Source organism: Lepus europaeus, chromosome 12 (genome assembly GCF_033115175.1).
Source record: "Lepus europaeus isolate LE1 chromosome 12, mLepTim1.pri, whole genome shotgun sequence".
NCBI lineage: Eukaryota > Metazoa > Chordata > Mammalia > Lagomorpha > Leporidae > Lepus > Lepus europaeus.
Window position 1 is genome coordinate 5,148,020 of NC_084838.1, and position 26,239 is coordinate 5,174,258.

At 63.4% G+C, this 26,239-nt stretch overlaps 3 protein-coding genes across 5 annotated transcripts; 2 read left to right on the forward strand and 1 right to left on the reverse strand.

The window, feature by feature from the left end:
• The first annotated feature begins 99 nt into the window (after positions 1-99).
• C12H9orf78 (chromosome 12 C9orf78 homolog) lies at positions 100-3,921 on the forward strand. 2 transcript variants are annotated; one of them, XM_062207385.1, is made up of 9 exons: positions 100-225; positions 501-560; positions 966-1,017; positions 1,110-1,180; positions 1,913-1,990; positions 2,387-2,584; positions 2,945-3,081; positions 3,166-3,264; positions 3,595-3,921. In XM_062207385.1, the coding sequence occupies exons 1-9, from the start codon at positions 143-145 to the stop codon at positions 3,684-3,686; spliced, it is 870 nt and encodes a 289-aa protein (XP_062063369.1). In that variant the 5' UTR covers positions 100-142; the 3' UTR covers positions 3,687-3,921. The 2 variants fall into 2 exon arrangements, with proteins under 2 accessions (XP_062063369.1, XP_062063370.1); XM_062207386.1 differs by having other exon boundaries at positions 108-220.
• Positions 3,922-6,308: 2,387 nt separating this feature from the next.
• Positions 6,309-13,988, forward strand: TOR1A (torsin family 1 member A). Its single transcript, XM_062207387.1, has 5 exons — positions 6,309-6,544; positions 6,990-7,255; positions 9,305-9,480; positions 9,561-9,688; positions 13,496-13,988. The coding sequence occupies exons 1-5, from the start codon at positions 6,364-6,366 to the stop codon at positions 13,744-13,746; spliced, it is 1,002 nt and encodes a 333-aa protein (XP_062063371.1). The 5' UTR covers positions 6,309-6,363; the 3' UTR covers positions 13,747-13,988.
• An 81-nt stretch (positions 13,989-14,069) lies between these two features.
• TOR1B (torsin family 1 member B) lies at positions 14,070-24,623 on the reverse strand. Of its 2 annotated transcripts, XM_062207389.1 has the most exons (5): positions 24,429-24,623; positions 23,514-23,776; positions 21,061-21,236; positions 19,636-19,763; positions 17,945-19,381 (listed from the first exon to the last, which is right to left on the reverse strand). In XM_062207389.1, the coding sequence occupies exons 1-5, from the start codon at positions 24,616-24,618 to the stop codon at positions 19,140-19,142; spliced, it is 999 nt and encodes a 332-aa protein (XP_062063373.1). In that variant the 5' UTR covers positions 24,619-24,623; the 3' UTR covers positions 17,945-19,139. The 2 variants fall into 2 exon arrangements, with proteins under 2 accessions (XP_062063374.1, XP_062063373.1); XM_062207390.1 differs by lacking the exons at positions 17,945-19,381; positions 19,636-19,763; positions 21,061-21,236 and adding an exon at positions 14,070-17,076.
• Between the last annotated feature and the right edge of the window lie 1,616 nt (positions 24,624-26,239).

Below are 26,239 nucleotides of genomic sequence, written 5' to 3' on the forward strand. Positions count from 1 at the left end.
GGGCCTGGCGGGTTGGGGGCGGGACCAGAGGGCCGCCGGCGCTCTGACGTCACTGCGGCGCGCCGGAAGCGGCCCCCTGCCACTGTCCAGCGGCGGGGCGGCGGGGCGGCGGGGCGGCGGGACCGCGGGTCCGGCTGCCGCTATGCCAGTCACCGGGAAGACTTTCCGGCGGCGCCGGGCCGACTCGGAGTCGGAGGAAGATGAGCAGGACTCGGAGGAGGTTCGGTGCGTTGGGGGCGGGGCTTGTGCAGGCCCGGAGCGATGTGTTTGGGGGACTTGCCGCCGGCCAGGCCCGGCGCGGACGCTTGAGAATTGGGGTTGCGGACGGAGACATTGAGGCGCCTGGGGGTGAGGTAGGCGCCCCAGGGCCGGGCGCGTGGTGGAGCTGACTCCCGGTGGGCCCAGGCGCCGGGTCGCCCTCTGGACTCGGCAGCAGGCTGGGGCGCCCTGGGAGGCGCCCGGTGAGACTCAGCCTGTGCGTGGCTTTTTGTTTTTCCCAGATTAAAACTGGAGGAGACCCGAGAGGTGCAGAACTTGAGGAAGAGGCCCAACGGCGTGAGGTGGGTCCCGCGGACGCGAGGAGGCCGGGGCAGGGGTGACGGACACTGCCGGCCAGGGACCGCGTTCCTGGCCGCGACGCTTAGCCAGGACGTGCCCTGAGCCCTGTAGCCCTGGGTGTGTTCCAAAGCTACCGCACACCAGCAACTGCTGTTGTTTTTTAAAGGTTTATTTATTTATTTGAAAGTCAGAATTAGAGAGAGAGAGAGAGAGGTCTTCCATCTGCTGGTTCACTCCCCAATTGGCTGCAATGGCTGGAGCACCCACAGTGCTCGGGGAGCCCCGGGTCAGTCCTGGGGTCTTCCCGCTGGCTCTGGTGTCTGCCCCTCAAATGCCGCCCCTCGAGTGACGTCGCACCTTCAGACCAGGGTTGTGCGAGTCCTCTCTCCTCTTCTGGGTCTGTTCAGTGCTGCCGCCCTGCTGGTGGGAGAGAAGGTACAAGAAGAGACCACGCTGGTGGTAAGTACGGGGGCCTCCCCGTGGCCGCTGTTCCGTGGACGGAAGCCCCGCCGCGTGTGCAGCTGCCTCCCTGTGCCGTCTGCGCTCCACAGGACGACGCGTTCCAGATGAAGACGGGCGGCATGGTGGACATGAAGAAGCTGAAGGAGAGGGGCAGAGAGAAGTAAGGGGGGGGGGCGGGGCCGGGGGGTGCGGGGCGGCTCCTCAGCCGCTGCACCAAGCGCCGGCCTGCTCCCAGCTTCCACGCTTGCCCCGGCCATCCCGCACGAGGAGGCTGGCTCTGCAGGGGAGAGGCTCACCCAGCCCACAGCTCTACTTTCTCAGAGCCGCGTCTGGCGGTGGCCTGAGATGGAGGAGACAGGCAGCGCTGGGCGTGTGGCCTCTGCTTCTCTGTCCTCCCAGCCCCACCAGGGCGCAGTGGTGGGCGCCCCACTCTGATGGCCTCCTCTACCCCCCCCCCCCCCGAGCACCACGGTCTGTTTGAGCCGCCAGCCTCAGTACCTGACCGTGGGATGACCTGTCACCGCGCGGGCCCTTGGGACCGGGCAGAAACGACACCGACTGTGGCCGCGAGCTCAGCGCGGGGCAGGGTGCCGCCTGTGCCCGCGGTCTTCGAACCCTGGGAGTTTGCAGAACAGCACGATGACAAAAGCGCTCTCAGATAGTCACAAGCTTGAGGGTCGCCACGCATGCCCCACGGGACCGCCGGAGGCCCATGGTTTCCCGCCGGGCATCCTGGGCTCTCCCCGTACCCCACCCTCCCGCAGCGTCTGTTCTCTCCCGGCCCTAAGCAGGCTATCACTTGTGCTTGCGCCTTCTTCACTGTGCAGCACCCCCCCCCGCCCCGCCCAGGGTGACTGCGGCTCCGCCCACTCTGCTCTGGTCCCCCCTGCAGGATCAGCGAAGAGGAAGACCTCCACCTGGGGACGTCGTTCTCTGCAGAAACCAACCGCAGGGACGAGGACGCGGACATGTAGGTGTCCCCCAGCTGTGCCCTCGGAGGTGGCATTTCTAGAATTTTCCTAAAAGACATCGAAGTTTGCCCCCTCCTGCCGCCTCTCAGGCTTGAGAGCTTTGCAAACCTCTCCAGAGCCCAGTGAAAGGGGGCTGCGGCACTGGCGGCCGTCGACTGGCAATACTCCCCAGACGCTGCCGGCGGAGAGGCGGCCTCCCCTGCTCGCCGTTTTGCCGACCAGGCCGTTAGAGAGCCGGCATCTCCTATGGGTTGATGCTTTAGGTTGAACACTTCCGACTCGCTGTTTGTGTTTCTGCCGCTTCTCTGTGGTCTGATGGGCACTTCCGGGTTGGGGCGGCGTGGGGAGCCCTCGCCCGGGAGGGGCCTGTGGTGAGCTCCCCGCCCCGCCCCCAGGATGAAGTACATCGAGACGGAGCTGAAGAGGCGGAAGGGGATCGTGGAGTGCGAGGAGCAGAGGGTGAAGCCGCGGAGCGCCGAGGACTGCCTCTACGAGCTGCCCGAGAACATCCGCGTGTCCTCCGCCAAGAAGACCGAGGAGATGCTGTCCAACCAGATGCTGAGCGGCATCCCCGAGGTGGACCTCGGCATCGAGTACGCGCAGGCGCGTCGCGCGGTCACGTGCCCTTGCCCCGAAGGCCTGGGCAGAGGCTGAGGAGGCCAGGGGCCGTGTCTTCAGCCTTTGCCACGCTGTGCCCGTCTTCTGAGCACGGGAAAGGCTCCCCCACCCGCTCTCCTGATCCCTTTTCTCATTTTGGCTACGAAGTCTGCTTTGCAGGGGGAAGAAGTACAGTGGGGGGGGGGGGGTCTGGAGCCCGCTTTTCTGGCCCTCCAGGCTTGGCGCCTTAGGCAGGTCCCTCCCTTCTCTGAGGCCTGGTTTCCTCTGAGCAGCAGAGGGCGCCCCCTGTGCCCTTGGCTCTGCTCTGATGGCGCTGGGGCCTCTCTCTCCGGCAGTGCTAAGATCAAGAACATCATCTCCACGGAGGACGCCAAGGCCCGCCTGCTGGCCGAGCAGCAGAACAAGAAGAAGGACAGTGAGACATCCTTCGTGCCCACCAACATGGCTGTGAACTACGTGCAGCACAACCGCTGTGAGCCCCGCCCCCTGCCCCCAGCCCCGTGGGAGGGGTCCTGGGGCTCCTCCCCCTCACTCGGCCCCTGGTCTCTCGCTGCAGTCTACCACGAGGAGCTCAACGCCCCCATCCGGAGAAACAAGGAAGAGCCCAAGGCCCGGCCCTTGAGAGTGGGCGACACGGAGAAGCCAGAGCCCGAGAGTGAGTCCCGCCGGGGCCGTGTGGGGCGGGGCCAGAGCCTGGGCTTCAGGGCCAGGATGCCCGCGTGGAGCCCGCGCTGGCCCTCCCCACGCCTCGATGTCCCCCTCTAAATGGGGCTACACCAGAACGCGCCCCTGGGCCTGCGCTCAGGACGCACCAGGCTGCCGAGCACAGAGACAGCAGGAAGCTGCTGTCAGCAGCCTGGAGCCACAAGTCACTCGTGTAACTGGCAGTTAGGGGGCCTGCTGCGTCCCACGGGCTGGGTCAGGCACTGGGGCTCCCATGGAGGAGGCTGGTGGGCGCCAGTGGGATGCTGTCTTCTCCCTGCAGGGTCCCCTCCTAACCGCAAGCGGCCCGCTAACGAGAAAGCCACTGATGACTACCACTACGAGAAGTTCAAGAAGATGAACAGGCGGTACTGAGGTGGGGGGGGGACGCTGAGACAGGTGGGGCCGGTGGCAGCACCCCGCCCCAGCACGGAGGCTCCCGGACAGTAGCTGCTGGGCCCCGGACGCACGCTCCCCGAAACAGACTCATCCCGGGCTTACCTGGTGGGGCCCTCAAGCACGCAGTTTGTAAGCTTTGAAAACAAACTGGTGTTTCATTCGTCTGTTTTGGGGACAAACTCTGCATCATTAAATCTGTTTTGTAAATAAACTGGCTTTCTCTCTTTGTTCTGGTCTGGGAGGAAACAGCTGTGTGTGCCCAGTGGTCCCGGCCCTTGGCTTGTGCTCTTAGTGGTGGACATGGACTCGTGTCCTCCACGTCCAGACACCGGGGAGGGACGCATCCGTGGCTCAGAGCGGCAGCAGCTGGGACGACTTCAGTGGACACCTGTATTTTCTGACTTCTGCAAAATGGCCTCTTTCTCTGCATTGGGAGAACTCCACTTCCTATCCCGTGTGGGGCTGAATTATTAAATACAAAGCGAACCGGCCTTGTCACCTTCAGCAACACCAGGTGATGCTTTCATAGCCCGAGGCCTGGGTGGCTCAGATGTCAAACCGAGCTACTGAGAAATGGGTTCTCCTTCCATTCTTTTTTTTTTTTTTTTTTTTTTTTTTTCAGATTATTTATTTGAAAAAAATAATTACAGAGAAGGAGAGCCAGAGGCAGAGAGAGCGAGCGAGATCGTCCCAGCTGAAGTTCATTCTCCAAATGGCTGCGACGGCCAGGCCTGGGCCAGGAGCTTCCCGTGGGTCTCGCACATGGGTGCAGGTCCCAGCACTCGGGCCTCCATCTGCTGCTTTCCCAGGGGCATTTAGCATTGAGGTGGGACTCAAACCTCTGCACCACAGTGCCGGCTCCCTCCTCTAATTCAGAAGACGTAGACGCTCCGACCGGCTGGCTGAGGTGCTTCTCTGGGAAGCAGCGGGCTGGTGACCTGTGGACTGGCTGAGTGCAGGCCCTGCGGCTGTGCAGGCTTGGTGTACACGGGCCAGACCTGACCCTTGCTCGCTGCTCCTAACCTTGTTCGTTGGCAAATCTCCTTTCTCTTGAGTCTTGGTTTTCTCATCGATGAAATGGAGAAAGGGGCCAGGCGCTGTGGGGCAGCTTGCGGTGTGAGCATCAGAGTGCCAGTTCATAGCCCAGCTGCTGCGCCTGGGACACAGCTTCATGCCAGGTCACCTAGGAAAACAGCAGAAGATGGCCCGTGTGCGTGGGCCCCTGCTCCCATGAGAGAGACAGGATGGAGCTGCCGGCTCCCAGCTTTGGCCTGGACCAACCCCAGCTGCTGCACGTGTTTGGGGAGTAAACTGGGGGCTGAAAGGTCTCTTATCTGTCAGATAAAATGAAAATAAGTTTTAAAAATTTAAATAAATGAATAGAATGGTTAATAGCAGCAATAGGGGCTGGTGCTGTGGCGCAGGAGGCTGAGCCTTTGCCTGGGGCGCGGGCGTCCCATATGGGCCCCAGTCTTTTTCCCGACTGCTCCACTTCCGATCCAGCTCTCTGCTGTGGCCTGGGAAAGCAGTAGAAGATGCCCAAGTCCTTGGGCCCCTGCATCCACATGGGAGACCTGGAAAAAGCTCCTGGCTCCTGGCTTTGGACTGGCTCAGCTGCGGCCATCTGGGGAGTGAACCAGCAGATGGAAGACCTCTCTGTCTCTCCCTCTTACTCTGCTTCTCAAGTAAATAAATAAAATCTTTTAAAAATGCATACCTTGTTTATATATATACATTGGTTATACATCAAAGGAACTGAAAACTTCCGTGAGCAAAACCGGAACAATCCGAGGAACAATGCAGCAGTGGATTACAACCCAGAGTGTGAAATCAGCAGCCGGGGGCCCACGCCGCTGTAATAACTGAGTGAATAAGTGGAGAGGCCGGCCGTGCGCAGCTTGGGTAGTTCTGCGGCGCTGTTGTCCCGAGGAGTGGAGCAGCTTCCTGCCCCTGGGGTGGACCCGGCCGGAGTGCAGAGGGCCGGAGAGCCGGAGCCCCATGGCCTCCGTCACGTGGGCAGTGCTGGACACGTGGGCAGGTGAAGACATCGCTGCACTCCCGTGACCCCCGCACCCCAGCCTGGTCAGAGCGGGCACCGTGCCGGTTTCAACAGAGGGAGAACTTGCAACACCTTTGACCAGTGCTGTCCAGTACCCAAGGCCATCGAAATAAGGGAAGTCTAAGAAAGCATCAGGGTAACCGCAGTGTGGCAACGAGACGGGGGGTGGGTTCTGGAGCAGAGAAAGTAGAGATCTGAACCAGCTGACAGCCAAATACTAGTTACAGCAAACCAGTGTGAAGATTTTAGTCATAGGGGAAACGGTGGGGGTGTGGCTCATGGGGTCTCTCCGTACTGTCTCGTCAATGTTCTGTAAGTCCAAAACTGTCCTTAAAAAAGAGAAAACAAAAACAAAAACAAAAAAACACTGCGTATCCTTATAAAAATACAAAAGCCAAACCGAGGTCTGGGAGCCCACTTGCCGGAAGCAGGAAGCCGCGCTGCCCCTAAAAAAGATGGCGGACACCGGAGACAGCCATAGCCCGCCCCGAACAAAGATGGCGGCGGCGGCGGGGTGGGACCGGAAGAGCGTGTCTGGCGGTAGCGCCGGTCGGTGGTCAGCGCAGGAACGCGCGGGGAGGCGCGGGTCTGGGCATGAAGCTGGGCCGGGCCGCGCTGGGCCTGCTGCTGCTGGCGCCGTCGGTGGTGCGGGCGGTGGAGCCCATCAGCCTGGGTCTGGCCCTGGCCGGCGTCCTCACCGGCTACATCTCCTACCCGCGCCTCTACTGCCTGTTCGCCGAGTGCTGCGGCCAGAAGCGGAGCCTCAACCGGGAGGGTAGGCGGGGTGGGGGCTGGGGGCGGCGGGGTTCAGGCCGCAGGGAGCCGGGTGAGCAGGGGCCCCGGGGCCGGCCGGCCCGGGCAGCCGAGGCTCCGGCTGCAGGACGGGCCTGGCGCCCAGGCCAGGGCTGCGGGCGGAGGCCGGGGGGAGCCGAGCTGCGGGGAGGGCGCGACGGGGCCGTGGGCGGCTCCGCGGGCCTTCTCCTTCGTGGTCGGAGCCAGGGCACCAGGGCTGGGCGGACTGGGTCCTCTCCCCGCCGGGCGCTGGGCCTGGAGGAACCGAGCAGGGGTCCCGGGGCCGCGGGGCCAGGACGTGTCCAGCAAGGAGCTGGGCAGGACCAGCAGAGGCAGGACTTCGGGCGCTGCCCCCTCTTTCACAAGATGCTGGAGGAGCTCTCGCGGCCGCTGCGGCCCCCGCCCCTCAGCGGCCCTGTCTTCCCCAGCGCTGCAGCAGGACCTGGACAACAAGCTGTTCGGGCAGCATCTGGCCAAGAAGGTCATCTTGAACGCCGTGTCCGGCTTCCTGAGCAACCCCAAGCCCAAGAAGCCACTCACCCTCTCCCTGCACGGCTGGACCGGCACTGGCAAGAACCTGGTCAGCAAGATCATCGCGGAGAACATTTACGAGGGCGGCCTGAGCAGTGATTATGTTCACCTGTTCGTGGCCACACTGCACTTCCCCCACGCCTCCAACGTCACCCTGTACAAGGCAAGCGCCCCGCTCCTGGCGTGGGCAGGGGTGCGGGGAGTCCCTGTGGAGGGGAGTGAGCCCCAGCCTGGCGCCTGGCTCAGTTTCCCTTTGGAAGGTGTGGCAGCTGCAGAGGGGTTGAGGCCCGGTGCCTGGAGGGATCCCAGGTCTCATTCATGTCATCCAAGAGGAAGCAGGCACCTGTTTGTTTAGCCTAACTGTTGCAAACTGGGTTCCCAGGGCAGGTCACTGATTAACAGCCCGGTTGGGCGGGACACTCCCTGCTCTCCCACCTGCCTCCCCGGAGCTCCGTGAAGCTCACAGGTGCGTGGGAGGCTTCGCACCCATCACCCTGCCAGGCACGCGAACCTCAAGCAAAGGCTCACTGTAGCCTTTCAGGGGCCGGGCAGCAGACCCCAGTGTGGGCAGGACGGCGCTCACTGGTGTGGACTCATTCTGCCTGGGTGAGCGGACCCCCCGCCCCAGGCACGCTGATAAAGCCGGGAGCGTTCGGCGCTGGTCCTCGTGGTCCAGTTGCGGCTGCACCTGGGCAACTCCGGGCAGGTGTCCTGGCCTGCCTGTGCCTCTCAAGTGTCCCCCAGCAGCGGGGAGGCAGCAGTAACCGCCGTGGTGGGCTCCGGGGGGCCGTGTGGGCGCCGCTGGGACCAGCTCTGTGCTCTGTGCTCTGCTCGCGGTGAGCGGGCACCGTGTGTCCCCTGTCGCTCGTGGAGTCTGGGTGACAGAGGCGACGTCCTGGGCTGTGGGGGCCGAGCAGATCTGAGGGATCCCCCACTCCAGCAGTGACTGCCCTCTTGGCCGGGGCAGGCGGCTGTGGGGGCCGAGCAGATCTGAGGGATCCCCCGCTCCAGCAGTGACTGCCCTCTTGGCCGGGGCAGGCGGCTGTGGGGGCCGAGCAGATCTGAGGGATCCCCCGCTCCAGCAGTGACTGCCCTCTTGGCCGGGGCAGGCGGCTGCCGCCAGCCTTAGCTTCCAGGCAGCACTGTCACCGGAGCCACGGAGGTCCGGTCAAAACTGAAAGGCGGAGGCCGGCGCCGCGGCTCACTAGGCTAATCTTCCGCCTGTGGCGCCAGCACACCGGGTTCTAGTCCCGGTCGGGGCGCCGGTTCTGTCCTGGTTGCCCCTCTTCCAGGCCAGCTCTCTGCTGTGGCCCGGGTGTGCAGTGGAGGATGGCCCAAGTGCTTGGGCCCTGCACCCCGTGGGAGACCAGGAGAAGCACCTGGCTCCTGGCTTCAGATCAGCGTGGTGCACCGGCCGCAGCGGCCATTGGAGGGTGAACCAACGGCAAAAGGAAGACCTTTCTCTCTGTCTCTCTCTCTCACTGTCCACTCTGCCTGTCACAAAAAAAAACAACAACAAAAAAAAAAAAAACTGAAAGGCGGCAAGACTGACGCCATAACTTCCAGAATCTTCCCCAGACGACAGACAGCAGATTGCCCTGTTGTCACGGGGCGGGGGGCACGGGGGGCACCGCCCACTTGTTTAGAACCAGCGCTCAGGTCTCAGACGTCCTCAAGGGGTCCTGTCCTACAGGAGGCCCCTAAGTGTGTTCTCATGGAACACTGCGTCAGGCATGGGGTCGCAGAGGCCCCGGCGTGTCGCTGCCCACGGGAGCCGGCCGCCGGCCCTCCCGCCCTCCCCTTCCCCAGGCTGCTCTGCTCTTGCTCTCCTTCCCCACTTGCCTTCCCCGGTGCGCCCGGGATACGCCTTCACTGCTCAGTAATGTGGGCGATGCTCACAGCACGGGACTCCCCCACCCAAGCGTGGGGCTCGGGAAACAGGCAGGGTGGGTTCAGAGCCGGCTCCGCCACACGCATTTTACAGTCTCGGGCAAGATGACTAAGCTCTTGTTGGCCTCGGTTTCTTCATCTGTCCAATGGGTATGGTGGCGCCTGCTCCACGGGGGTGTTCAGGGAGCCACAGGGCTCATGTGTGCAGTGCTCTGAGCAGAGCAGCGTGCGCACGGCACCAGGAAGCGCAGGTGGTGGGCGCTGGCCCGAGGGTCCGAGCCTTCGCCGAGAAGCCGGCACTGACCTCTGCCCCGCACCCCAGGATCAGTTACAGCAGTGGATCCGAGGCAACGTGAGTGCCTGTGCGAGGTCCATCTTCATATTCGATGAGATGGACAAGATGCACGCCGGCCTCATCGACGCCATCAAGCCTTTCCTGGACTACTACGACGTGGTGGACGAGGTCTCCTATCAGAAGGCCATCTTCATATTCCTTAGGTGAGGGCCGGGCCGGGGCTGGCCGGGCCGGGGCCGGGCCCCCGGGAGCAGAGCCGTGACCCGCTGGCCGTGTCTTACAGCAATGCGGGTGCAGAGAGGATCACAGACGTGGCTTTAGATTTCTGGAGGCGTGGAAGGCAGAGGGAGGACATCAGGCTCAAGGACATGGAGCACGCCTTGTCCGTGTCCGTCTTCAACAACAAGAACAGTAAGTGGCCCCTCCCGTCCACCGCCCAGCACTGCCCCGGCCCCTTCCAACGCGCGAGGCACAGCCCCGGAAGCGGCGTTGTGGTGGGAACCTGCAAAGCACTGGCCGATTTCTTCGGCTGCCAGTTCTCGTAGAAGCCGAGCAGACGGCGACCAAGGATGGCTGTTGGGGAGGTGACCACTGGGCCCCCACTGTCTCAGCACTGCCCACGTGTCTATTTTGTCTCATCTCCATTCAGTAACCTTGGGGAAAAACTACGACCATCCCTAGTGTGCAGGTGAGGCTGAGGCTCGGGCAGACGGGCGCCCTGTCCCGTGTCTCCAAATCCAGAACCGGAGCTTGTGTTGCTCGCTGCTTCTCTAATGAATGTCATCCGTACCTTTGGCCTTGAACCCCGGGAGGTGGAGAACCGTCAGACGGGTGCCGACTCAGACTAAATCCCGCACATCCCTGATGGAGGCCAGTGGCCCAGAGCCCGCGCCGTGCCAGCTTGCAAAGCCACTCTGGGGGACCCTCCTGGGAATCAGGCAGACCGGCTGGGCTGCTGCTCCGGCCACAGGCAGGTGCCAGATACCCCCAGGCTCACTGAGCACCTGCTACGTTCAGCAGCACAGCCAGTGGGGAGAAACACATTCCCGCCCTCACCCAGCTCACTTTTTTTTTTTTGACAGGCAGAGTGGATAGTGAGAGAGAGAGACAGAGAGAAAGGTCTTCCTTTTTGCCGTTGGTTCACCCTCCAATGGCCACCACGGCCGGCGCACCACGCTGATCCGATGGCAGGAGCCAGGTGCCTATCCTGGTCTCCCATGGGGTTCAGGGCCCAAGCACTTGGGCCATCCTCCACTGCCTTCCCGGGCCACAGCAGAGAGCTGGCCTGGAAGAGGGGCAACCAGGATAGAATCCAGCGCCCCAACTGGGACTAGAACCCGGTGTGCCGGCGCCGCAAGGCTGGGGATTAGCCTGTTAAGCCACGGTGCCGGCCAATTTTTTTTTTTTTTTTTTTTTTTAAGATTTATTTGAGAGGCAGAGGCAGAGAAAGAGAGGTTTCCCATCCGCTGGTTCACTCCCCAGATGGCTGCAACAGCTGGAGCTGTGCCGATCTGAAGCCAGGAGCTTCCTCCAGGTCTCCCACGTGGGTGCAGGGGCCTAAGGACTTGGGCCATCTTCTACTGCTTTCCCAGGCCACAGCAGAGAGCTGGATCAGAAGTGGAGCAGCTGGGACTTGAACCAGCGCCCATGAGGGATGCTGGCGCTGCAGGCAGCGGCTTTACCCGCTACACCACAGCTTACATCTTAATGGCAGGAAAGCCTGTCAGATGTGGGAGATAACATGTGTGCGCACACACATACACACAGGTGTGTGTGTGTTCTCTTCTTGCCCCCAGCGGGGAGAAGAAACTAAGGATAGATCTGGGGGTGCTGGGACATGCATAAGCTGGATTTGAGTGGACAGCTCCCTGGGAGGGTGGAGGGAGTGGGCCGACGAGGCCCTGCGGTGGGCGCAGGCCAGGGGTCGCAGCTGGTCCGGCAGGAAGTGGAGGTGAGCAGGGCTAAGGTCAGGGGTGCAGGTTACGGAGGCCTTGGGTTTGATTCCAGGTGGGGGAGGCACTGAGGCTTCTGAGCAGGCAGTGGCTCGGCTGGCACTGGGCTGTGCCGGCTGCCGGGTGTGCAGACCGAAGGCAGCCGGGCCAGGAGACCGGCGTGGTAGCTCTCGGGGTGGGGGGAGGTGCTAGGATTCTGGGGTCTTGGAGGTTGAAGTGAGGACTCCCTCGGGGCTGTGTGGGGGAGGAGTGTGGCTTCAGCGGCTGGAAAGAGACACTGGCGCGGGGTCGGCTCAGCCGCGAGAGGGTGTGTAGGGCCTCCAGGCAGGGGCGCGAGCAGGAGGTTGGCCGCTGTGGTTTTCCGGGGAGGCTGCGAGCTGGGGGTGCCCCTTTGGGCATCGGCAGTAGGTGGTTGTGCAGCCACGGGCCTGAGACCCCTAGGTGTTACTTTTTAAAAGATTTAAGTATTTATTTGAAAGGGTTACAGAGAGGGAGGGTGACAGAGAGGTCTTCCATCCACTGGTTCCCTCCTCAGATGGCCACAACGGCCAGGGCTGGGCCAGGCCAAAGCCAGGAGTTTCATCCAGGTCTCCCACGTAAGTGCGGGGACCCAGACATCTGGGCCACCTTCCACTGCTTTTCCCTGGGAGCTGGAGCGGAAGTGGAGCAGCCAGGGCCCGGCTGGTGCCCGTTTGGGATGCCAGCGTTGCAGGCTTCGGCTTTACCCGCCACGCCACAGCGCCAGCCCTCAGGTCCCTTGTTCGGCGGAAGCTTCCTGTCTCGGCGTGGTCTGGTCCTTGTCACTCAGACTGCGTCCGGGGGGCACCTCCCCAGCCAGCCCTCGCTGCTCACTGTGTCTACACTGCTTGCCTGGCCCACTCTCCAGTGCCCCCAGCACCACCTGAACCTGTGAATTCGCTGGTTTGTCCCCTGTCTGCACCCAGAAGGGGAGACCCGTGCGGGCAGCGTCCACGCCTGGCTGGCTCTCTGCCCCTTTCCCAGGGCCGAGTGGGAGTCTGCACACGGGAGGCCTTCCAGTGAGCTGGAGGGGGTGGGCAGCGTCCCAGCCCTCACCGCTCAGTGTCAGATCTCTCCCACGTTTTGTCGGCACCAGTTGTGTTCGGGGGAGCAGAGTCAGAGGAATTACACAGCGAAGCTGAAGCGAAACGGCTCAGGTGGAGAAAGCCGTGCGGTGCTGGGCGTCCCGTGGCCGACAAGGAGGGAGCGAGTGTTGGGTCAGGGTTCCAGGAACCTGGAGGGGGACTGGGCAGGTGCAGCGCCAGCCCCTGTGGGAGGGGGACACATGGCAGGGCCCCTGCCCAGAGGCACCAGGTGCACTCGTCTGGCCCCTCCCACTGCTGTGAGCGGACAGAGGCCCAGGTCCCAGGACGAAGGGGCGTGGCCGGCCCAGCCCTTCCCTGGGAACCCGCCTTCTCCTTTCATTGTCTTGAAACTGCCAGCCTGAGAACCAGCTTCCTCCCGGCCGCCTCTGCTGGGCCCCAGGCCCCCAGGGCTATGATCCTCCTCTCCACCCGGTGGATGGTTGCACCCATGGACCCCCCAGGCCCCCAGGGCTATGAGCCTCCTCTCCACCCGGTGGATGGTTGCACCCATGGACCCCCCAGGCCCCCAGGGCTATGAGCCTCCTCTCCACCCGGTGGATGGCTGCACCCATGGACCCCCCAGGCCCCCAGGGCTATGAGCCTCCTCTCCACCCGGTGGGACCCCCCTAGGCCCCCAGGGCTATGAGCCTCCTCTCCACCCGGTGGGACCCCCCTAGGCCCCCAGGGCTATGAGCCTCCTCTCCACCCGGTGGATGGCTGCACCCATGGACCCCCCCAGGCCCCCAGGGCTATGAGCCTCCTCTCCACCCGGTGGATGGCTGCACCCATGGACCCCCCAGGCCCCCAGGGCTATGAGCCTCCTCTCCACCCGGTGGGTGGCTGCACCCATGGACCCCCCAGACCCCCAGGGCTATGAGCCTCCTCTCCACCCGGTGGATGGCTGCACCCATGGACCCCCCAGGCCCCCAGGGCTATGAGCCTCCTCTCCACCCGGTGGATGGTTGCACCCATGGACCCCCCAGGCCCCCAGGGCTATGAGCCTCCTCTCCACCCGGTGGGACCCCCCAGGTCCCCTGGGCTGTGAGCCCCCTGCAGGTGAGCCCCCTGGGGCGGGCGCTGGGCGCACAGCAGCAGCTGGGTGTCGCACGGGACAGACGGACGGCGGAGGGTTGGTGGGGACAGCGCCTTTCTGCTCCTCCCAGGCGGCTTCTGGCACAGCAGCCTGATCGACCGCAACCTCATCGACTACTTCGTGCCCTTCCTGCCGCTGGAATACAAGCACGTGAAGATGTGCATCCGGGCGGAGATGCGCGCCCGGGGCTACGCCGTGGACGAGGACATCGTGAGCAGAGTGGCCGAGGAGATGACCTTCTTCCCCAAGGAGGAGAGGGTCTACTCGGATAAGGGCTGCAAGACTGTGTTCACCAAGTTAGACTACTACTACGACGACTGACGGCTGAGGAGCCAGGGCCGCGGCTTCCAGTGAAGGAGGAACACCCCCACCGGCCCGGCCCTGCCCCCGCCAGGAACCGGACAAATGTCGTCTACACCGCTCTGAGCCGCAGGCCGTCGCGCTCAGGGACCGCGGACATGGACGCGAGGCCCTCGCGCCCAGCTCCCACAAGCGATCATGATTTTTTTTAAATTATATTTTAATTTCAAGTGTTTCTGTTTCAAGGAAGGATGAATGTTTTACTGAAAATGTGATAACTTTATTTAAAATGGTTTTTAACATTATGAGAAATTTTTTTAGATTGTAAGCTGTTGGCTTTTTTTTTTTTTTTTAATTAATTTATTTGAAAGACGGAGTTACAGAGAGAGAGACAGAGGCAGGGAGATCTCCCATCTGCTGGTTCACTCGCCAAATGGTCACAATGGCTGGGGCTGGGCCAGGTCAAAGCCAGGAACCTGGAACTCCATCCAGGTCTTCACGTGCGTGCAGAGGCCCGAGAACCTGGACCACCCTCTGCTACGTTCCCAGGTGTATTGACAGGGAGCTGGGTCAGAAGTGGGACAGCTAGGATTGATTTATCTATTTATTTGACAGTTACAGACAGAGAGAGACAGAGAGAGAGAGAGAGGTCTTCCTTCTGTTGGTTCACCCCCCCCCAATGGCTGCTACGGTCGGCGCTGCGCCAATTCGAGCCAGGAGCCAGGCACTTCCTCCTGGTCTCCCATATGGGAGCACTTGGGCCATCCTCCACTGCCTTCCCGAGCCACAGCAGAGAACTGGACTGGAAGAGGAGCAACCAGGATCAGAACCCGGTGCCCATACGGGATGCCGGCACCACAGGCAGAGGATTAACCAAGTAAGCCATGGCGCCGGCCCATATTTATTTATTTTTAAAAATATTTTATTTGAGGGGGTGAGAGAGAGAGAGGTCTTCCATCTGCTGGTTTGCTCCCCACCTGGAGCTGGGCCAATCAGGAGCCAGGAGCTTCTTCCGGGTCACCCACACAGGTGCCTGCTTTCCCAGGCCATAGCGGAGAGCTGGATCGGAAGAGGAGCAGCCGGGACTCAAACCGGCGCCCATTTGGAATGCTGGCGCCACAGGCAGAGGCTTAGTGTACTACACCATAGCACCGGCCCTTAGCAGCCAGGATTTAAACCAGTGACCACGAGAGATGCTGGTGTCATAGGCAGGGGAACCCACTGCACCACCACAGCAGCCATGTGTCCTAAGTTCCTGTCATTGTCATGTACATCGTGACACAGCACAGCCCATGGCGTTTGTCCTGTGGGACAGCATGATAGGAGACAGAGGCTCAGCAGGGGCCAGTTCCATCCCAGGGCGACCACAGCCAATGCTGGTGGGAGTTGTTGCTGCGGATTTGTTCTGAGAGGAGGCGCGCGGTGGGGGCGGAGTCACCGCACAGACCCCGGGAGTTGGTGAAAGCAGGCCAGAGGCAGCAGCCCGCAGACTCGTTTATTTCTGTGGGTACAGCAGCTTATATAGCCAAGGCAGCCAATCTGGTCAAGGGGCGGTCTATGCCCTAACCAATCACAGCCTGTTGCCAGGCAGGCTCTGTTGCCAGGTGGGTTCCCAGGGAGTTTCCGAAGCCATTCCTGAGTAACTGGCGCTCCCTTGCCAGCGGCCATCTTGGCATGGCCTTCTCATTCTACCATGGGGAGTAGTGAATGTTTGGGTAGAAGGAAGGTACTTCAGGGGGTCACTCGGGCACCAGACAGGCTTGGGACCATGTGACTACTCAGAACCTGAGCATTTATTTATTGCAAAGGCAGATACAGAATCTCCCATCCACTGCCTCACAGACCAAATGCCTGCAACAGCCAGGGCTGGGCCAGGCCAAAGATGCCAGAGCCAGGACACAATGTGGGTCTCCTACCTGGTGGCAGGGGCCCAGCAGCCACTGCTGCTCCCTGGGGTCTGCGTCACAGGAGGCTGGAGTCGGGAGCAAAACCGGGACTCGGTCCTGGGCAGTCTGGTACCGGATGTAAGCGTCCCGCGTGGCACCTGAGCCGCCGTGTGTGGAGCCAGAGTGGAAAGCAAGGTGCAGGCAGCTTGGCACCTGCTTCCTGAGCTCCCCCAGCGAGCAACGCCCTCTGCTCTCTCCCGGCTTCTAAAACGTGGTGGGGTCACTTGCCACGCTGTTTAAGTCTTAACTCATTTTTCGCTCGTCTCTGTTGGAGCAGAACCTGGGAGGGCTCAGCTGAGAACAGCGCTCACCCGTGCCGGCGGCCACGGCTTTACAGCGCTGCACGTGATTCGCGGCTGTGTTCCACTGCAGGCCTTGGGAGCTGGGGCTCGAAGCGGCGCCTAGCCAGCAGGATCCGGGTGAAGTCTAACACAAGGGCCGAGGCCGCTGGGACCGCTGCAGCCCCTCACCTGGCGGCACTGGTGTCCCCGTCCAGTGCCACGGAGCTCAAGCCCAGGCATCGGTGCCACGCAGGACCAGGCAGCTGCTGGAATGTGGACTCTTCCATGCGCTGCTTCACTCCCTAGATGGTTGCAATGGCCAGGACTTGGCCAGGCTGAAGCCAGGAGCTTCATCTGGCCTCTCATGTGGGTGCAAAGGCCCAAGGACTTGGGTCACCCAACACTGTTTTCCCAGACATTATCAGCAAGGAGTTGGATGAGAAACAGAGCAGCCGGGACTCAAACCACGCCCATATGGGATGCCAGCACTGCAGGCAGCAGCCTAGCCCATTACGCCACAGCACTGGCCCTCACTCCTTGTCTTAGACACACTGCTGTGCCTGACTGACAAGGTTCACTCCCCAGATGCCCACAGCAGCTGGGGCTGGCCAGGCTGAAGCCAGGACCCTGGAACTCCATCTGGGTCTCCCACGCAGGCAGCAGGGGCCCAAGCACTTGGGTCATCTTCTGCTGCTTTCTCAAGTGCATTAGCAGGGAGCTGGACCGGAAGTGGAGCAGCCGGGACTTGAACCTGCGCTCTGATAGAGGATGCCAGTAGTTCCACTGGGCTCCTCTTCAGCACATCCCGGGTCTCCAAGGCAGTTCTTGGCGTTGAGCCGGAGCTGGCCTGCCGTCCCACCCCTAGCAGCCAGAGAGTCGGCCTATCGATCACGCAAAGACTGCACCTTGCAGACCCTCGCTGGAGACACAGGGGTCCCATTTCGAAGCACTGCGGGATGGAGTGGAAACTGAGAACCAGCCCTACAAAGCCAGTGTCCTGCGACTTGGGCCCCTTGAACTGAGAGATGACAGGAGTGAGCGGGGAACCCCGGTGCAGGGGGTTTAAACTTCACAGGAAGTCAGCTCCTCTCAATCCTGCGGACGGGCCTGGGTTCACCCACTTCCTGTAAGAGAAGAGCCGCCAAGTTCAGTGCCGCGCTGAGACCTGGTGAGCATAGCCAGTCGTGGGCCTAAGCGTCCAGCGAGCTGGGTTCAGGGAAACCATCAAGGAATCATTTTCCCAGCATCTCAGTCTGCTTCCTCCACTCATTTTATTCTAAAGATTTTATTTATTTGAAAGGCAAAGTTAGAGGGAGGCAGAGGTGAGGTAGAGGTCTCCCATCCGCTGGTTCACTCCCCAAATGGTCACAACAGCCGGAGCTGAGCTGATCGGAAGCCAGGAGCCAGGAGCTTCTTCCAGGTCTCCCATACAAGCGCAGGAGCCCAAGGACTTGGGCCACCTTCTGCTGCTTTCCCAGGCCACAGCAGAGAGCTGGATCAGAAGTGGAGCAGCTGGGACCTGAACTGGCGCCCACACGGGATGCCAGCGCTGCAGGTAGCAGCTTTACCCGCTACGCCACAGCACCGGCCGCTCTCCACTCATTGTAGGAGCACATTTGTTAGAGAGAAGCCCATCTCTGATGCAACTGCCCATCACCTAAGGCAGCTCCATCCTGTTTGTTTGGGGATAATAGTCTTCAGGGTAAATATTGGTTCTGTGATGCAAAGACTGCCAACTCACAGGCCCTGGCCCCGGCAGTGCCCGCCCTGCTGGACAGCCTGTTTTCCAGGCTCAAGCTGCTACCAAATAAGTAAACAAAGGGAAGAGTTAGCTAGTGACATCCGACCCGGCGGACGGGAGCTTTGTCACTTCCCATTCAAGAAATCTGCTCAAGGCCTTGTCCCCACCTCGCAAGGGGTGGCGGCGGTGCTGGGGCGGGGCTGTGCTCGCCGAGGGCCTTTCCAAGTCAGGAATCAGCGACAGCGGTCAAAGGTGGCCACCACGTGGACTTTATTGCGTCATCGTAAACACAAAGTCGTGCCTGCTCTCGTCCAGGCTCCCAGAAGGTGGTCAAAAAATGTAACCCAGCTCCGGTTCTAGAACGTGCCCTGAACACTGTAAGCTTCACCTCGCTGCGTGGGACCTCGAGGCACTTCTGTGTCGCCAAACATTCACTGTCGCCCCTCACGTACAAACACGCTGCAGGACCAGGGCGTGCACACGTTCACACATGCTCACACACACACACACACACACACAACCACCCCCAGGGGCTGGCCTCTGCCCATTCCCACTCCAGGTGTGACCCCGGGGGACACCGAGCACCTGAGAGAGGAATGAGCTTCGTCCCGCTCTGCGCCCGCCCCCTGCTTTAAAACAAGCAACACCCTATGAAGTAAAAACATCATAAAAAAATATATCCTTAAAACCCGGCCTCCCCGGCCTCCAGCAGGGCCAATCCCTGGGACCCACGGGGTTTATCTGCCCACGAACTGCCCTGTCCAGCCGTGTCCACCCCGCAGCGTGCGCAGCTCCTGCCGACTTCATGGGGCTCTGCGGGGCGGTGGCCGACCGCGTGGGATCTGACAGGGGGCCGTGGACTCAGGTGGAAAGGCTGCGGTCTCCGTCTGTCTCTGGTGATGGTGTATGGGGCCGGGAGGAGGGACCCCGCCAGTGACTGACACGCAGGAGATGCGGTGCAAGGCAGGATGGGACCGACACAAGTGAGAGACGGGCACAGGAACTCCAGGGCCGGGGCTGTCAGCAGCCAGGGCAAGGGACACACGGAGGGCCGCCCGGTCTGCCCAGGCGGCTGCAGAGGCCCGGGGGCGCCCCCACCCCACACGCAGCCAGCTCACGCCAGCCGAGGGCTCGGAACGGACATCCTTCCAGGCAGGGAGCACCCCGTCTACGGCGCTGCCAACCCCAATTCCCGCGGAGAGCGGGCCAGGAGCCCCGAGACAGAGCAGCTTCCGGGGCGTGGCCGCCGTGGGCCTCGCACGCGCCACCTCAGGTAAGTGTCGGGAGATCCTGGCAGTCCACGAGCTGTCACGTGGCAGACTGACCCGCATCCCAGACAGGTGAGTGTCTCTCCAAAAACGAACTCTTAGAAACTTCCACTGGCGTGTCCCCAGAGCCCGCAGGTGCAAATGTGCAAAACCCGGAGGAGCCGGGCAAAGGTGCGGCTCAGTAGAAATCCAGGCGCGCCTGCACCGTCTTGCAGCCCTTGTCCGAGTAGACCCTCTCGTCCTTGGGGAAGAAGGTCATCTCCTCGGCCACTCTGCTCACGATGTCCTCGTCCACGGCGTAGCCCCGGGCGCGCATCTCCGCCCGCACGCACATCTTCACGTGCTTGTACTCCAAGGGCAGGAAGGGGACGAAGTAGTCAATGAGGTTCCTGTCTATCAGCCCACTGCGCCACAGGCCACCTGCGAAACGAGACCCGGCGCGTCTCCTGCCTGTCCCGGCCACGGCACCTGGGCCACCCTGATCCCGGGCCAGCGCACACTCTAGGCCTTTACCCCTCGGCACCAAGGGGGCGACACACCGGACCCAGCACTCGGCTGGACCCCCATCTGGTTTCTGGAACAGAAGTCCTGACTTCAGCGGCCACGCGGCCCTGGGGAGCCTGGGGAGCCCCCTGCTGGCCGAGCCCGGGGCCGCCCCACGCCGGCCGACTCACTGTGTTTGTTGTTGAAGACCCCGACGGACAGCACCGCCTCCAGGTCCTTCAGCTGAATGTCCTCGCGCTTCCTTCCCGCCCGCCAGAAGTCCAGGGCCGTCTTGGTGATGAGGTCGCCACCAGCGTTGCTGCGAGCCAGAGACACAGATTAAAACCTGCATTAGGGGCCGGCACTGTGGCGTGGCAGGTAACGCTGCCGCCTGTTCGAGTCCCAGCTGCTCCACTTCTGATCCAGCTCCCTGCTAATTTACCTAGGAAGGCAGTAGAAGATGGCCCAAGTGTTTGGGCCCCTGCACCCACGTGGGAGACCTGGAAGAAGCTCCTGGCTCCTGGCTCCGGATTGGCCCAGGTCTGGCCGTTGCGGCCATTTGGGAAGTGAACTAGCAGGTGGAAGACCTCTCTCTGAAACTCTTTCAGATAAATAAATAAATAAATCTTAAAAAAAAAAAAAACAACAATCTCACAGATTAAGTCAGTCCCCTTGCTGCACTGGGCAATGACCCTGTTCCAAGGCTGTGCTTATCAAGGAACAGTTACTACGTACTACTGGACCACACAGAAACAGATACCGGTACTACTGGACCACACAGAAACAGATACCGGTACTACTGGACCACACAGAAACAGATACCGGCACTACTGGACCACACAGAAACAGATACCGGCACTACTGGACCACACAGAAACAGATACCGGCACTACTGGACCACACAGAAACAGATACCGGCACTACTGGACCACACAGAAACAGATACCGGCACTACTGGACCACACAGAAACAGATACCGGTACTGCTGGACCATACAGAAACAGATACCGGCACCTGCCCTCAAGGGACCTACAATCTGTCTCTCCAGAACTTGCTGGGTCCTGCTATGGTTTCTTACAACCCTCAGAAGCCACACACAGTCGGGTCGCCCGTCTGTCACCCACAGTCAGGTCGCTCAACTGTCACACAGTCAGGTCGTCCGTTTATCAGCGACCATTTCTGCAGCTCATTCTCTGGGCCACGCTGATATGGCAACAGGAAAATGACAGAAGCCGGGCCACCTGCCGCGTGCGGGCATCTCTCATCCACCGGTTCTGGTCCTGGCTGCCCTGCTTCTGGATCCAGTTCCCTAAGGCACCCTGGGAGGCAGCGGACAACGGCCCAAGCGTTTGGTTCCCTGCCACCGTGTGGGAGACCCGGATGCTGTTCTAGGCCCCTGGCTTCCGGCCTGGCCCAGCCCCAGCTGTTGCAAGCATTTGGGGCGTGAGCTGGCGGATGGGCGATCTCCCCGCCCGCCAGTCTGCCTTCAGGTCCTTTTTCCCGAAGCGAGTTAGGTGCCTTTTGTCAGGCTGGTAAACAAAATGCTGGCGGTCGCCGGACGTCACCCACTCTGGCCCAGCCCAGGGAAGAATCAGGGGCTCGCGGGCCCGGCCGACCTGAGGAAGATGAAGATGGCTTTGCGGTACGACACGCCGTCGATCTGCTCGTAGTAGTCCAGGAACGGCTTGATGGCGTCGATGACGCCCGGGTGCAGCTTATCCATCTCGTCGAATATGAAGACCGAGCTCGCACAGGCGCTCACGTTCCCGTGAATCCACTTCTGCAGCTGGTCCTGGCCAAGCAGAGAGGCAAGTAGTGTGCGGAGGGGCACGGGTGCCGGTCCTCCTCCTGCCCGGGAGGCCCCAGGTCGGGGCTCTCACAGAGGCCTCCCTAACGGCTTCCCAGGCCTTGTCTAGAATCCACAAGTGGGAGCTGGCAGGGGGGTCGGCTCCTCGCTGCAAAGGTGAAAACACGAGGGGTCTTCCAGAAGTCCGGGGAAAACGCACACCACGGGAAACCAGGCCCGGGTTCTAAATACTTCTGCACCAGAAATAAACTTGTGTAATTCTGTCTCCCACAAACTCTCTCAGTGCCCTGCCGTCTGACAGTCAGAGAACCACCCAGATTCCACCTCCCCGCGGACCACGTTCCCCTGCTGGGATCAGCCGGCAACCCAGAGGCTTCACCCCACGCAGTGCCCAAGACCACGGCCGTGGGAGCCGGCCGGGCAACACGGCGGGAAAGCAGCCGTCCAGTGCTTTCTCGACAGACACCCAGGCAACAAGCCCTCCAGCCTCCGACACCCACGGCCGTGACCGTGACGCGCCCGCAGACACACCCTCTCTGCCCCATGGACGTCTAGCTGTCTGCGAGGAATCTGAGGAGCAGGCCAACACCCAGCCTCCGCGAGTGGCGCTCCTGCACTTCCACTTCCTGGCCCGGTCAGTTTCTATTTCTTCCCTCTGTCCCCACCCAACAGGAAGATTAACCCCGTCAGGGCCAATGCCCACTTAAGTGAGAATTTCCTCACCAACCTCACACAAACGACATCTCAAAAAAGGATGGGAGGAACAAAAAGAGTAAGTGCTGGGGCCGGCGCTGTGGCATGGTGGGCTAAGCCTCCGCCCGCCACGCCAGCATCCCATATGGGCCCTGGTTCGAGTCCCAGCTGCTCCACTTCCAATCCAGCTCTCTGCTATGGCCTGGGAAGGCAGTAGAAGATGGCCCGAGTGCTTGGGCCCCTGCACCTGCGTGGGAGACCAGGATGGAGTTCCCGGCTCCTGGCTTTGGTTCCTCCCAGCTCCGTCCAGCCGTTGCAGCCATTTGAGGAGTGAACCATCGGTAGAAGACCTCTCTCTCTCTCTCTCTCTCTCTCTCTGCCTCTCTTCTCTCTGTGTAACTGACTTTCTAATAAATAAATAAATAAATCTTTAAAAAAACAAACAAAAAAAGAATAAATGCTATTCAGGAGGGGAAAAATTCCTCCAGTGCACCTGGCAACACATAGCAGAGACGGCGGGAAAGCAAACAGGTCAGGCCCACCCCACCCGACCCCAGCACCCTGGACCCCGCTCCCTCGTCCCTGCAGGCCGGGGCCGGCTGCTCTGTACACTTCCAGCTGGGAGACCTGGGTCCACCTTCCTGCTCCGCCCTGCGGCCCATCACAAAGACTGCAAGCAGCAAGCCAGCGTTTCCGCAGATGGCCCTCGCCCACTGGAGTTCTGCACCGGAGAAAGCAACAGTGGGAGGGGAGGTCGTGACCGGCAGGGCCACGGAGCCGCGGGGATGCACACTGCGAGAGAGGGGCAGGGGGCAGAGCGGGCCGGGGGCGGCCCGGGCGGCGGGGCAGGAGGCAGAGCGGGCCGGGGGCGGCCAGGGTGGTGGAGCAGGAGGCAGAGCGGGCCGGGGGCGGCCCGGGCGGCGGGGCAGGAGGCAGAGCGGGCCGGGGGCGGCCCAGGCGGCGGGGCAGGAGGCAGAGGGAGCCGGGGGCGGCCCGGGCGGCGGGGCAGGAGGCAGAGGGAGCCGGGGGCGGCCCGGGCGGCGGGGCAGGGGGCAGAGCGGGCCGGGGGCGGCCCGGGCAGGAGGCAGAGGGAGCCGGGGGCGGCCAGGGCGGCGGGGCAGGAGGCAGAGCGAGCGGGGAGCGGCCTGGGTGGCGGGGCAGGAGGCAGAGGGAGCGGGGGCGGCCTGGGCGGTGGGGCAGGAGGCAGAGTGGCCAGGGGCAGCCTGGGCGGCGGGGCAGGAGGCAGAGGGAGCCGGGGGCGGCCAGGGTGGCGGGGCAGGAGGCAGAGCGAGCGGGGAGCGGCCTGGGCGGTGGGGCAGGAGGCAGAGTGGCCTGGGGCAGCCTGGGCGGCGGGGCAGGAGGCAGAGCGAGCGGGGAGCGGCCTGGGCGGCGGGGCAGGAGGCAGAGGGAGCTGGGGGCGGCCCGGGCGGCGGGGCAGGAGGCAGAGCAGGCCGGGGGTGGCCCGGGCGGCGGGGCAGGAGGCAGAGCAGCCGGTGGGCGGCCCTGGCGGCCAACGGCGGGGAGCGGGCAGCCCGGGCGGCCAATGGCGGCGGCGGCGGGTTCTCTTGCCTGGTACAGCTTTATCTTGTGCTCGTGAGGGAAGTGCAGCGTGGACACGAACAGGTGCACAAAGTTGCTCTTGAGGCCTCGGGGGTGAAGATTCTCAGCCACGATCTGGCTGACAAAGTTCTTGCCGGTGCCGGCCCAGCCGTGCAGGGACAGGGTCAGCGGCTTCTTGGGGTTTCTGTTGTTCTTGAAGCCGGTCAGCGCCTTCAGAATCACTTCTGTGGCCAGATGCTGTCCGAACAGCTTCTCCAAGTCCCGCTGCAGGGCTGCGAGAGAGACGGCACTCGTTACCAAAAAACAAAATAAAGACAGCCCCGGGCCGGCCAGCGCGCACACCAGGGCGGGCGACTAGGCGGCTGGGCCGCCCACCGCAGCCAGAGACCCCGGCCCCGGGCAAGCCTGGGGCGGGGTCCCCGGGGCGCGCTCACACCCGCGCGGGCAAGCCTGGGGCGGGGTCCCCGGGGCGCGCTCACACCCGCGCGGGCAAGCCTGGGGCGGGGTCCCCGGGGCGCGCTCACACCCGCGTGGGCAAGCCTGGGGCGGGGTCCCCGGGGCGCGCTCACACCAGCGCGGGCAAGCCTGGGGCGGGGTCCCCGGGGCGCGCTCACACCCGCGCGGGCAAGCCTGGGGCGGGGTCCCCCGGGGCGCGCTCACACCAGCGCGGGCCGAGACCCCGGCCCCCGGGAAGCCTGGGGCGGGGTCCCCGGGGCGCCCACTGCAGGCCGAGACCCCGGCCCACGGGCAAGCCTGGGGCGGGGTCCCCCGGGGCGCGCTCACACCCACCGCAGGCCGGGTCCCCCGAGGTGCGCTCACACCCGCGCGGGCCGAGACCCCGGCCCCCGCGAAGCCTGGGGCGGGGTCCCCCGGACAGCCGGCGGCCAAGGCCTCCCACGCCGCCCGCCGCCCGCCCCCGCGTACCCGTGGCGTTGAGCGGCTGCTCCTCGCGGCAGCACTCGGCGAAGCGGCAGTAGAAGTCCGTGTAGGACAGGTAGCCGGTGAGGGCCGACACGGCCCCGATGGCGATGCCCACGCTGATGGGCTCGAACGCCGCCGCCGCCTGGGCCGCCAGCAGCAGCCGCAGCAGCCGCAGCAGCCCCGCGCACCGCATCCCGCGCCCCGCCGCCCGCAGCCGCCGCCGGGCTGCACGCCCGCCGCAGGCGTCAGGGGACTTCCCGCCCCGGTGGCGTCACTTCCGCCCCGGTGGCGTCACTTCCGCCAGAGGCCCCGCCCACCTCGGCGGCCATGTTGGGCGGGGCGGGGCTGTGGCGGTGACTTCCGGAAGCGCAGGGGCTGTGGGGGGGCTTGTTTTCTGGAGCGCCCCCTGCAGGCTGGGGATTCGACAACACCCGAAGCCAGTGGGCGCCTGGCGTTCTCCCACGCGGGCACCGGGGCCGCCTCCCACGGTTGGTGCCTTGTGAGCAGCTGTGTCCTGGGGGCTCCAGACTCCTGCTCGGCGGGGCCTGGGGTGCAGGGGGTTCCTCTCTGAGACACACGCCGGGATAATGCGCTCGTTTGGGGCGGGGGCGGGGCGGGGGCTGCCCGTTCCTAAGGGGCTCGCAGGTCCCAGCGGGGCAGGGCAGCGTAGGGGCTCGGCCCCTCCCCACCCCGGGACTGCCCGTTCTGGGTCTTGAAGTTCAGGCTGATGGTCAGGAAACACTCCTGGGCACCATCTGTGGTGCCCGCGTCCCGTTCAGGGCACCGGGTTAGAGCGCCAGCCGCGCCACGTCCCGTGGAGGCCACCGGGTTAGAGCCCCAGCCGCGCCACGTCCCGTGGAGGGCACCGGGTTAGAGCCCCAGCCGCGCCACGTCCCGTGGAGGCCACCGGGTTAGAGCCCCAGCCGCGCCACGTCCCGTGGAGGCCACCGGGTTAGAGCGCCAGCCGCGCCACGTCCCGTGGAGGCCACCGGGTTAGAGCGCCAGCCGCGCCACGTCCCGCACAGGGCACCGGGTTAGAGCCCCAGCCGCGCCACGTCCCGTGGAGGCCACCGGGTTAGAGCGCCAGCCGCGCCACGTCCCGTGGAGGCCACCGGGTTAGAGCGCCAGCCGCGCCACGTCCCGCGCAGGGCACCCGGTTAGAGCACCAGCCGCGCCACGTCCCGCGCAGGGCACCGGGTTAGAACGCCAGCCGCGCCACGTCCCACACAGGGCACCCGGTTAGAGCACCAGCCACGCCACGTCCCGTGCAGGGCACCGGGTTAGAGTGCCAGCCGCGCCACGTCCCGTGGAGGCCACCGGGTTAGAGCGCCAGCCGCGCCACGTCCCGTGGAGGGCACCGGGTTAGAGCGCCAGCCGCACCGCATCTCGCGCAGGGCACCGGGTTAGAGCACCAGCCACGCCACGTCCCGTGCAGGGCACCGGGTTAGAGCGCCAGCCGCGCCACCTCCCGTGCAGGGCACCGGGTTAGAGCACCAGCTGTGTCCCGTGTCCCATGTAGGGCACTGGGTTAGAGCGCCAGCCATGTCCCGTGTCCCGTGTAGGGCACCGGGTTAGAGCACCAGCCGTGTCCCGTGTCCCGTGTCCCGTGTAGGGCACCCGGTTAGAGCGCCAGCCGTGTCCCGTGTCCCGTGTAGGGCACCGGGTTAGAGCGCCAGCCGCGCCACGTCCCGCACAGGGCACCCGGTTAGAGCACCAGCTGTGTCCCGTGTCCCGTGTAGGGCACCCGGTTAGAGCACCAGCCACTCCACGTTCCTAGTCCGGCCTCCTGCTCACACGCCTGGAAAAGCAGCAAG